Raw genomic sequence first — 11,756 nt, 5'->3', positions numbered from 1 at the left:
AACTCGAGCGATTTAAAGTATATCTAATCGAAATTCATTTTGAGATCAGAAGCAATGTATTCTACTAGTCTATAAACCCATTAACAACCAAAATAATTATGTTATAATACGATTTATTAATTTCATGGTGACAAATTCTCAAACTAATTTCTATTATTCAGAAATTGCTATGGCCTAAAATGTAACATTCCTAACTATTTTTGAATATCAAAAAATTAAAAACAAAATCATAATTGCGACAACTGCACAGTTTTCTTTCACGAAAAAAACAAAAATTGAAAACCTTTTCATGGCTCACAATGAAATTTAAAGATAGGAATTGAACTATAGCACATTTTATGGTCAATAATGGAATTTAAATATAGGAATTGAGCTATAGCACATTTTGTGGTCTACAATGAAATTTAAAGATAGGAATAGACCTATAGCATTTTAGTTTAACACCAAAATTTCCCGTGTTAGAATATAATGGATGGGCAACATACGCTCTTGTCTCCTAGCCAAACTTATAATCGGAAAATTAAAGTTAAGTTTGTTGATTTTTTCAAATCCACACGTGCACAAATAAAGGAATATTCCAATTATTAAACACATATTTATCGTTATTTATTAATTTTTTATTAATTATTATTTGTTATAAGTTATTATACATACATATATCCGTGTATGTCTGTATATATGTGGTGTTTGTTTGCATTATTTGACATTAACATTAATAATGTTTTATTATTATAAATACACACCACACGCACACACAAACACGAACACCAACACACAAACAAACACATACAATCACATGAAAAAACACACAAACACACACACATAGGTATACGTATGTGACATTTTATTATTCTACATAAATATATATCAACAGACGTTATTACATTGAATCATCCTTCCTTAGTTTGCTTATTCATCAGTTTTAGCACCGGGACATTGTCTAACGCTTGAGCTATTAGAATGAAGGTATGTATGCATTTATAACTTTAAGTCTGCTAAAGTTTCGTGTGTGTATGTTTATAATTCGGTATTTTACTCTAAGCGATTCATATCGCTTAGTTTCGATATTGAGTTTTCAACTTCTATAAATATATAATTATATATATTCTCTTTCTTTTACAGTTTTTTGATCGAGAAAATATTTAATATGAATAATATAGTACCGTATATTCTGTTGACGTTCATTAATTTTAAATGTTCTTTCACTGATGATGGCGTGTCTCGATGTTTTCCTCCTGATAATGATAGAAATGAAATGATTTGTCTCAAATATCATTCTACTAAATCGGATATAGAGAGCAGTCAAATCGCGGATGTAGACAAAATGTGTTGGTCTTTTAATATGACGTTACTAGAAATTCGCAACGCTTTCGTCAACTCCATTCTGAACGACTTCAAGACACAGTTTTCAAACTCTTTAAAGGAAAAATTACCATTCATACTTAATTTGCGTAAGGATGGAGATGACAGCTGGTATAGCGGAAACACATTATTTAATAATCTTAACATTTTAACAAATAACAATGAAAAACTCCCGATTGACGAGCAGACTTATAGCTTTAGTAACCAAAATTTTCCTTACAATTACGCGAAGTTTATCAAAAAAGAAACCCAAATAAGATTGAAGGGAGCGAATGCTTATTATAAGCTATGGTTTCTATGTTCCGACGGTGAGAATTTTTGATTAACTTTAAAGATAGCGCGAAAATAATTCATTTCATAATGTTTTAAAAGGAAAAGTTGTCCAATTAAATTTCACATGGTACGAAGCTATAAATCACTGTTCAATGCAGAATAAAGATTTGTACGTGATCAATAATGACCTGAAAAACTTGGATGTACCTGATGGTCAATATTGGATTAATCTTTACAGACAATACTGGACTTGGAAATCGTCTAAAAGTAATCCTTTGTTAAATAACCTTCATTTAAATTAATAATTTTTATGAAATTAATTATAACAATGTACAGGTCTGATATATTCAAATTGGGCTGATAATAACCCACAACCAAGTCAGCCGTCCTGGGCATTTGACTTAGTTGTGGCAGATTGGGAAGATTTAAAATGGTCAAATGAAAACCGTTCACAAGCATACGTGATTTGCATGAATGGTTAGAAACACATTTCTTAAAAGCCACTATTTTATTTTTTTTAAATTATTTCGTCTGACTTGGCTCATGTTAACGTCTACTTCTATTTTGATTGTTTTCAAAGAACTAAATAACTCATAAACATTATTTCCAAAATAGCAATTAATCGTTGACAAGATTTCTACACCCGAAACAATTTTTCGCTACGTTTAATTTTAAAATAAGTAATGTTGCTTATACCAGCTAACAACCTTTTTTTGAGTGTCGCGGTTGTGTAATAATTAAATTGTCCGGCAGTAATGTCGTAGTGACTGGGTTCGAATGCAAGGTGATCCCTGCCTGTCACACGCAGTGCTTGAATTTATATGCGTCGTGTGTCCTTTCTTGATACTTCTGAAAAATATTTTAAAAAATTAGAAAAAAAACTTGCCCACCCAGGATCTGTAACAGATTCTCCTACACTTGTTGACGCAAACATAAACTTCAGTGACGGCAATAGCCCACCTAATAAGCCAGCAGGTTAATTAATGACTGGAAAATCTTTTTTCATATGGATTGAGGTAAATTTTTATTCTAAAATAACTTTTTTAGCAGATGACATTTGCAGTTAGAAATTGACTAGTTTATCGTCAATAATAAAATAGAATTTAATTATAATGTCCTACTATAAGCCTTACGAACATGATTAAAACCAAAGACAACCTAGCCAAAAGTTAAAATTTATTTCCAACCGGCTACTTGTTTAGTGGGTGCACTATTATTAAAAATTTCCATGGAACTAATCAATAAAAAATCCTTTTTTTGATTGATTATTATTAAAGTATCATTTTAGTGTTGTTAAAGTTTAAAAGTGTTCAGTTATTAGTTACAACTAATAATAATAATAATATTTACCAAATTACTAATTAAACAGTTAAATATTACCTAAATACTAATTAAATTACCTAAATATTAATTAAATTAATCGCACTGTACGTACATAATGTGACAGTGATTGGTATGGCAGTTGGCATATCAGTGGGTGTCGGAGGTATGGTTCTCATCGTCTTCGTCGTCATCTTTTCAGTACTGTGTGTTAGAAAAGGCAGAAAACATCTTCCTGGCAGCAATGGAATTACTACTAATAGTATTAATAATACTAACACTGACGATGACGCTGGTAGTAACGCTTACTACGCGAGGCCTATGAGAGAGTCTGAGAGAAGTGGTGATTACCACACGTATGATGAGGTCAATGAAGCCGCTACTGCTTATTATAGTAATCAGTAAGAATAGTTTTATTTTGCTTTTTAAAATGTTTTTTAAGATATAGTCTGTGTATATTTCATTTTTCATGAGAATTAATTCAAATTTATCAGAAATTTGTAGTTTCGCAGTAATATTTTCAGATTTTTTTTAATCTAAAATGTATTTTACAATCTCTTCGAGAAGTTTACTCTAAAAAGCGCTAAATAAATAGCCAAATGCCAAATCAAAAATCATGAAAAATGTTTAAATTAAACACATAATCCATACCACATAAAACCAACACCTAGCATTTTCAACCATACACAAATTTCAAATTAGAAGCCCAACACCACTTAGCCCAACGCCAACCACCAAAATCACCCAACACCAACTACACCACCCAACACCCATCAGTCACCCAGAATACGCCGAGGTTGTACCATCAGGCCATCAGACGAAAAGCATTTACCCAAACTCGAATGCCAAAATGAAGTACGTTGAAATCGCATCCAACTTGCCATCTGCATCAAAGAACAAAGCTGATTACTACAACTTCCTTGAAAATCCAACCGAAACATCAACCGATCTACCGACCGATATACCGACCGGTATACCGACCGGAATACCGACGGATAATACGCTGAAAAGAACAGAAAAGTATGAAGTTATGCCCGGTTTAATGTACTCTACAGTTAAACGCTAAAGGTCGAAATTTAAATTTTCTATATTTTGATAATTTGGAAAAAGACGTTAAACATTTTAAAGTGAATTTATTTAAAACTGATATTATATTTATTTTATTTTATTCTTATTTTATTCCATTTTCAAACATTTTGCCAAATTCCATAAAAGAGTAAAACTAACTGAAAATTTTTTATGATCAGCCAGCTTTGTAAATGTTGGTCCGTTGTTTTTCTCATGTTTAATATAACCTTTAACATCTTAAAAAATCTATTGAACGTTTAAGTGTGTGTGTGTGTGTGTGAGTGAGTGTGTAGATATGTGTGTGTGTGTGTGTGTCGTGTGTGTGTGTGTATTGCGCGTGCTTAAATTTGTATTCAATTTAATTATTCTAAACGTTTTCTTCATAGCAACTTTTCAAATTATTGAGTATTTAGTATTACAAAATTTTCTTTAGAGTTACCGATAATTTGTACAAGATGATCTTTTTAACTTTTAAAAACTCCACGTATTAGAGTGTAGAGATTGTAATAATATTACTTCAAATACATACATATATATGGTACATTTTATTTACCTGATGTTTGAAGATACCTCTGTCAAGAGATCCATGCCTATTATCATTTGCTATGCAAATAACGCCTGATTCTGTACCTATATGTCTTCGTATGAATACGCTTGAATTGTGTTAAAGAGAGCAACACTCTCTCTCTCTCTCTCTCTCTCTCTCTCTCTCTCTTTCTCTCTTTCTTCCTCTCTTTCTCTTTCTCTCTCTCTCCCTGTTGTTTACGTGATTGCATATTTAACTAGCAGCTTCGTTATATTCAGCAAAGCGCATAATACATAAAAATAACATTTTTTTATATGGGATAATGATAATGATGATGATGACGACGATGATGATGATGACGGTGATGATGATGATATTGATGGTGATGATTATGACAAAGATGATGAAGATTTTATACAAATTTTTGGCATATTTTTCCAAATGAATTGAAGTTTTCCATAGAATTTCATTCGTTTAATTTTTTGATTTTTTTTAAATTTTGGATGAATGAATGAAAGAATAAATGAATGAAAATTTTTTTTTTTTTTTGAAAAATTCAAGGTTGTACGTATGATTATGTGAATATAGAATTATAGATAAATTGTACATCTAAAAAGACACACTTCTTAACACACAAAGGCGTTTTATTCTTTTGACAAAAAATATATGGACGAAAAAAGAAACAAGCAAACGAATGGCAAGCATGTGACCAAATGACCAAACTCAAGTCTATCTCAAGAGAAGAACTAAGAATAGAGAGAGAGAGAGAGAGAGAGAGAAAGAGAGAGAGAGAGAGAGAGAGAGAGAGAGATAGGAGTTGAGTGAAAGGAAAGTTCATATTAGAAACACTGAAGTGACTCGTGACAAAGGTTTTCGGTTCAAAACCTTTCGAATGCCTAAGGAAGGATAGTTTGGTCATTAGGGTGTGGTATGTGTGTGTGACTGTGTGTATGTATGTGTGTGTGTGACTGTGTGTGTATATGTGTGTGTATGTGTCACTGTGTGTATGTGTGACTGTGTGTGTGTGTGCGTGCGCGTGTGGTGTGTTTGAGATTGTTTGGATATGTGTGTGCGTGCGTGTGTGTGGTTTGTATGTAGGACTGTGTGTGTGTGTGTGTGTGTGTGTGTGTGTGTGTGTGTGTGTGTGTGTGGTGTGTATATGTGTGGTGTGTGTGAGATTGTTTGGATGTGTGTGTGTGTGAGATTGTTTGGATGTGTGTGTGTGTGCGGGTATGTTATATAGTACTTATGTAAAGGTTTACTGTGTATGTGTGTGTGTTTGTAAGTGGAGTGTTTATGGTTTCTATGTGTTAAATTATGTGTCTGTGTTTTTGTTGGTGTAGTTTACTTTTAAATTTATCACGGACATGAAAGAGATTAACATATTAATGTGATTGATGCAACAAAAACACATTCACGCACACGCGCTTATAAACATAACGACAACTAAACTACCACAACGACAACAATGACAACCGCAACGACAAACGCAATTGCAACAACAACAACCTCAAAACAACTTTGAAACACAATAACAACACAACAATTACTACTACTACTACTACTACAGCTACACAGCAACTACTACTACAACTACGCAACAACGACAAGAACACAACAACAACAACACAGAAATGCAATTTATTCTGACCAATTTTTGCTTAGCACCTGTGTGGTCACTGGAGTTTGCAGCACAATGCAGAAGATTATTGAGGTGAGAAGTTGAAAATAGTTATAAAGTTGACATTCTTGTTGTTTTTGTGGCTGTTTGCTGAGATGTGGTTCTTATTGTGTTGTTGTGTTTGTTGTTGTGTTGTTGAAAATATGTTGCTTTGTTGTTGTTTGATTCTGTGTTGTTGTCGTTGTGTGTTTTGTTTGTTGCTGTGTTGTTGATAATATGTTGCTTTGTTGTTGTTTGTTGCTGTGTTGTTGTTGTGTGTTGTGTTAGTTGCTGTGTTGTTGATAATATGTTGCTTTGTTGTTTTTTGCTGCTGTGTTGTTATTGTTTGTTGCGTTTGTTGCTGTGTTCTTTACAATATGTTGCTTTGTTGTTTTTTGTGTAATACACACACACACACACACAAACACACACAAACACACACAAACACAAACACACACAAACACATACACACACAAACACACAAACACATACACACACAAACACACACACACAAACACACACACACAATCATCGTACAGGACACAGCATTGCGCATACTTGCCGTTAACCTGCGGTTCACTTGCTTTAACAAGGGACATTTACTTAATGATGGATGCGTGTGTATGTAGTTGTTTGTGTGTTTGTTTGTGCGTTTGTTTGTGTTGTTGTTTGTATGTTTGTTTGTTTGTATGTGTAGTTGTTAGTTCAACAAGAGACATTTACTTAATGATGGATGCGTGTGTATGTAGTTGTGTGTTTGTTTGTGTTGTTTGTTTGTATGTTTGTTTGTATGTTTGTTTGTTTGTATGTTTGTTTGTATGTGTGGGTGTTTCTGTGGTAGTATGGGTTTGTGTTATTGGTTGTTTGTGTTACTGTACTTTGTGGGTGCGATGTATTTTAGCTGCTTGTGGTGTTTTTTACTGTTGCGATCGTCACCATCATCACCACCATCATCATCATCATCATCGTATTAATCATTGCCATCAGTACCGCCATCTTTACCATCATCATAGTCACAACCATCATCATCATCATCATCATCATCATCATCACCATCATCATCATTATCATCATCATCATCATCATTATCATCATTATCATAATAATCACTACCACCATCGTCGTCGTCGTCGTTGTCGTCATCCCAAGCTGACCGGACGTAGTTTATTTATTAGAGAAGCCGGCCAGCGAGATGACAACGTCGGCATTTGAACCCGGGACATCTCGGTCGAAAAGTCGCATAGCGAACATGCAGGTAGGCATTGTTGCGTGATTGGTTATTTCTGTTTGATGACGACGACTATGATGATGGTGATGATGATGATGATGAAGACGATGATGATGATGAAAGCTGCTTTGATTATAAATGTTATAATATGTGATGATGATATTAATGATGATTACGTAAAATCATCACGGACAATTATTATTATATAAAATTATATAATGTTTGTTTTGTGTGTGTAACAACATAAACCCTGTAACTTGGACGCGACACCAGCACATAATCACACACACACACACTCACATACATAAATACACACATACATACAAACAAACAAACATACATAAACACATCTAATCACACACTTTATTTAACCATTAATTTAGACTAACTTTCGTTAACTGTAAATTGTATGCAACAAGTGTATTGTCACCATATACAAATTTCAAAATAGTTGAACTCATCTTTGATTCGCTGACATTAAGATTACGTGATAGGTTTCAAGAGCCAATCAGTATGCGACATCTCAGATGGACCCGTCCGTTAAATGTTAATTTTGAATGGTTTGTCGATTTTGATTGGTTGAGCGCAAATTGAGACCACACACACACACGTTTGATTTGTTTTTTAGCTTTTATTTTCAACAATGAAAGAATAAATAATTTAGAATTAATTACAAATAATATTTATTTACATTTAATTTACATTCAAAATCAAATGTTTAAATAAAACATTTAAAAATCATAATATATAAAAAGGTCTATAATTTGCACATGATATAGAATCATCGTGAAATCGTAAATGTGTGACTTTGGTAATTTTTAAAAATATGTAAAAAATTTCAAAAATCCTCCAAAAAAAAGTTTAAACAAAAGATCATAAATAGTGTAAATTTTCAAAATGGCCGCCAGACGTTTTCCTGTTCCTCTTTCATGTTTTTTCCAGCGTCCGATTTACAGAAACTACGATCAACATCAATTTTATCACCATCATCACCATCAACATCAATTTTATCACCATCATCATCATCACCATCAACATCATTATCACGAACAACATCTACGTCATCATCGTCTTCACCCTCATGTGTTAATGATGTAACAGCATCATTCGTTCCATGGTTGGCCGGTTGTATGGGTGAAATTTGATGTATCGATGATAATGATGGTGACGACAGAGGCGGTGATGATGATGATGATGACATTAACAATGATGATGAGGATGATGATGACGAAGAAGAAGAAGATGACGATAATGATGCTAGCATGTCTGAAAACGGAGTTGAGTGAACGATATGTAGCAATGATAATGATGATGGTGGTGACGATGGTGATAATGATGACGAGGAAACATCGGGTAATGATGATGATGATGATGATGATAATTTTAATGGTGATTTCGATAATGATGGTGATGATGATGATTTTGGTGATGATAATGATGACTTCAACGGTAAGAAAGAGCCTAAATAAGAGTTACAGTTGTCGTTTTGTCTCTCTCCTTGCTGGCGTAGATGTTGAGAGCAGTGCTGATAATGATCTTGTTGTAGATGTTGATGATGATGATATTGGTGCTGTTGTTGATATGACGCAAATTTATAGGGATGTGATGTGTTTTTAACAGATTTATTGTTGAAACATGAATTAGATTTTAACGTCTTTGTGACCTTGATGTTGGAGAACATGTTGCATTCAATGTTGACAACATTCTTATAACATCTGTTGTTAGGCATCGTTTCAACATTGTTGTTGTTGTGGCGGCTGCCGTTGTTGTTGTTGTTGTTAGTGTTGGTAATTTGAGAAGAACTATTTAAGTTGCGATTGTTCAACGAAGACACGCTTGTCACATTCTTTAGTTTGTGGTTGTTGTTGGTAACAGCAGTGTTGTTATGCAAGATGAGGTTGTTGTTGTTGTTGCTTTTGTTGTTGTTGTTGTTGGCTGGTATGTTATTGTTTGTTGGTGGTGCAGTTATTGTGGTGTTTGAAATGATGTTGTTAGTTTTGTTGAAATTAGGAACCAAGCTAGGGTCTGTAAAGTTTTCTTTGTTGTTCATATTCCTAGATAAATCGCTGACGTTCAAATGTTGATGACCGTAATGGTTTAAATAAACGTTAAGATTTTTGTTTTCCTGGCTGTTAAATTGTGAGCTGAGAGCAAAATTCATGTTTTTTTGAAGAAACATAATCAATGGATCTAGACCATCTGCATTTGGCTGAGCTGGATGATGATGAGGATGATAAAGATGTTGATGATGATGACGACGATGTAGTTGCATGTACGCATGAACTTGTTGCATGCAGGCCTGGTAACCTCTGCTCATCCCTTCATGCAACTTCCGCTCCAGATCTCTCACGTGATCTACAGTCTTTTCCAAGATATCTGCCTTCTCAAGATGACTTCCGGTTGTTGATGATGATTGTGTAGGAAGAGGATTTGATTGGATGAGAATGTCCTGGAGTTGTTGGAGGCACCTATCTATCCTCTCCCTCCTCAATCTCTCCACCACCACCTTCCTCATCTGCTTGAGTGAAAATTTTTAGTAGTTTTTGTTAAACTTATCATTAAAGTTTGTTTTACTTGTTTCTAATTAATTAATTTATTAATTAATTGTCTCTAATTAATTGTTTAATTTAAATCTGGTTGATTGGGTTTTTAAAAAAATGTTAAGAATGTACTTATTCGCCACTCACCTTTCGTTTCTCGTTCTTCAAAGTTGTTGAACTGTTTTCAAGATAGCCGCTGTCATGTGTGTTGTTGTTGTAATTGATGTTGTTATTGTAATTGATGTTGTTGTTGTAATTAATGTTGTGTCTGTTGTTGTTGTTGATGATGTTGTTCAAATTTTCAAAATTTATTTTTGGCTTCATGTTTTTTGATGTTTATTGATGATCCAAACTATTTCAGCCGACAAACCAAGAAGAAAGATTAATTTTTTTCTTCTTTACAATCGTATAATGTCTAAAATTAAATTAATTTCTAATTGAACTTTTGAAAAGTTCAATAATATTGAAAATAAACAAATTAACTTCTGGCGATGAATTTTATTGACTGAATACACCATATAAAATTTTGGTATGAACTTTAAATTTTCACAAAACAATTAAATAACAATGTTAATGACATTATTTAAAACAGCTACTACATCAAACAATTCTTCCAGAACACTTTCAACATACAAAATAACGGCCAAACGAAAAATGAGTTCACCTAACAGAAAATGAGTGACCAAAAATACAGCGGTCTTTATATATTCCTCCATTGGCTGGTGTGGAATTTATGGACAGGTGGTCATTGTGTATGTAATGAATGACATATGCATGTTTGTGTGTGTGTGTTAGTATGTGTGGGTTTGTTTAGTGTGTGTGTGTGTGTGTGTGTGTGTGTGTGTGTGTGTGTGTGTGTGGGTAGGTTAATATGTCAGTATGCGTATGAATGGGAGTGTGTGTGTGTGTGTGTGTGTGTATGTGTGTGTGTGTGTAAATTTTTATGAAGGTGTGTGTCTGTTATGTTTTGTTTCTCTCTCTCTTTCTTTTTCTGTGTGTTTGTTTGTTTGTGTGAGTGTTTGTTTGTTTGTGTGAGTGTGTTTATTTGTGTGTGTGTTTGTTTTTGTGAAAATATACAAATATCATATGTGCTATTATTTACAACTGTAAAAAAAATTAAAATAGATATTAAAAAAATAAAAAATTATTTGAAATGTTTCGAAAAATTTGAACAATAAGATCCCAAAATGATGGTGAAATTCAAAACGGCCTCCGTTCTTCACACACCTACTGGATATCACATGCAGATTTTAAACTGCGAAAACAATAATCATCATCGCCATCTTCTTCGTCAATGTTGATATCATCATCATCATTATCAACAACAACATCATCATCAACATCATCGTCATCATCAACAACATTAATATCATCATCATCATCAACATCATCATCAACATCATCATCAACATCATTATCATCATCAACATCATTATCATAATTGGCAATTTTAATATTTTCAAACTAAAATGGCGGAACAATTCCGCTTGATTGAATTGGTGATGTTGAAAATGGCAATGAAGACGACGATGATGGCGATGATGATTGTACTAGTGACGATGATAATGATGATGATGATGATGATGAGCTGTGGTGATTATGATAATGATTGAAATGATGATGAATGGTGTTGACGATGATGATGAAAATAATGACGTAAATGGTTGCAATGGTGATGATTTGAGTGATGACGATGATGGTGGTGATCTTATCTTATCCAAAATGGTGCTAAATGAATGGGTTTTAAAGATAAAACTGGCGAAAATGAAACACATGGTG

At 33.3% G+C, this 11,756-nt stretch overlaps 2 protein-coding genes across 2 annotated transcripts; one reads left to right on the top strand and one right to left on the bottom strand.

Moving 5' to 3' along the window:
• Nucleotides 1-1,255: 1,255 nt before the first annotated feature.
• Nucleotides 1,256-4,021, top strand: HELRODRAFT_177337 (hypothetical protein; the record flags this gene model as incomplete). Its single annotated transcript, XM_009025545.1, has 6 exons — nucleotides 1,256-1,670; nucleotides 1,735-1,902; nucleotides 1,972-2,112; nucleotides 2,530-2,610; nucleotides 3,083-3,356; nucleotides 3,733-4,021. 6 exons carry the CDS (start codon nucleotides 1,256-1,258, stop codon nucleotides 4,019-4,021), a joined length of 1,368 nt encoding a protein of 455 aa, XP_009023793.1.
• A 4,877-nt stretch (nucleotides 4,022-8,898) lies between these two features.
• On the bottom strand, nucleotides 8,899-10,301 carry HELRODRAFT_177336 (hypothetical protein; the record flags this gene model as incomplete). The annotated part of the gene is made up of 4 exons (XM_009025544.1): nucleotides 8,899-8,973; nucleotides 9,101-9,651; nucleotides 9,745-9,952; nucleotides 10,125-10,301. The coding sequence occupies 4 exons, from the start codon at nucleotides 10,299-10,301 to the stop codon at nucleotides 8,899-8,901; spliced, it is 1,011 nt and encodes a 336-aa protein (XP_009023792.1).
• Between the last annotated feature and the right edge of the window lie 1,455 nt (nucleotides 10,302-11,756).

Source organism: Helobdella robusta (genome assembly GCF_000326865.2).
Source record: "Helobdella robusta unplaced genomic scaffold HELROscaffold_42, whole genome shotgun sequence".
Classification (NCBI taxonomy): Eukaryota; Metazoa; Annelida; class Clitellata; order Rhynchobdellida; family Glossiphoniidae; genus Helobdella; species Helobdella robusta.
This window is presented reverse-complemented; position numbering and strand designations above follow the sequence as displayed.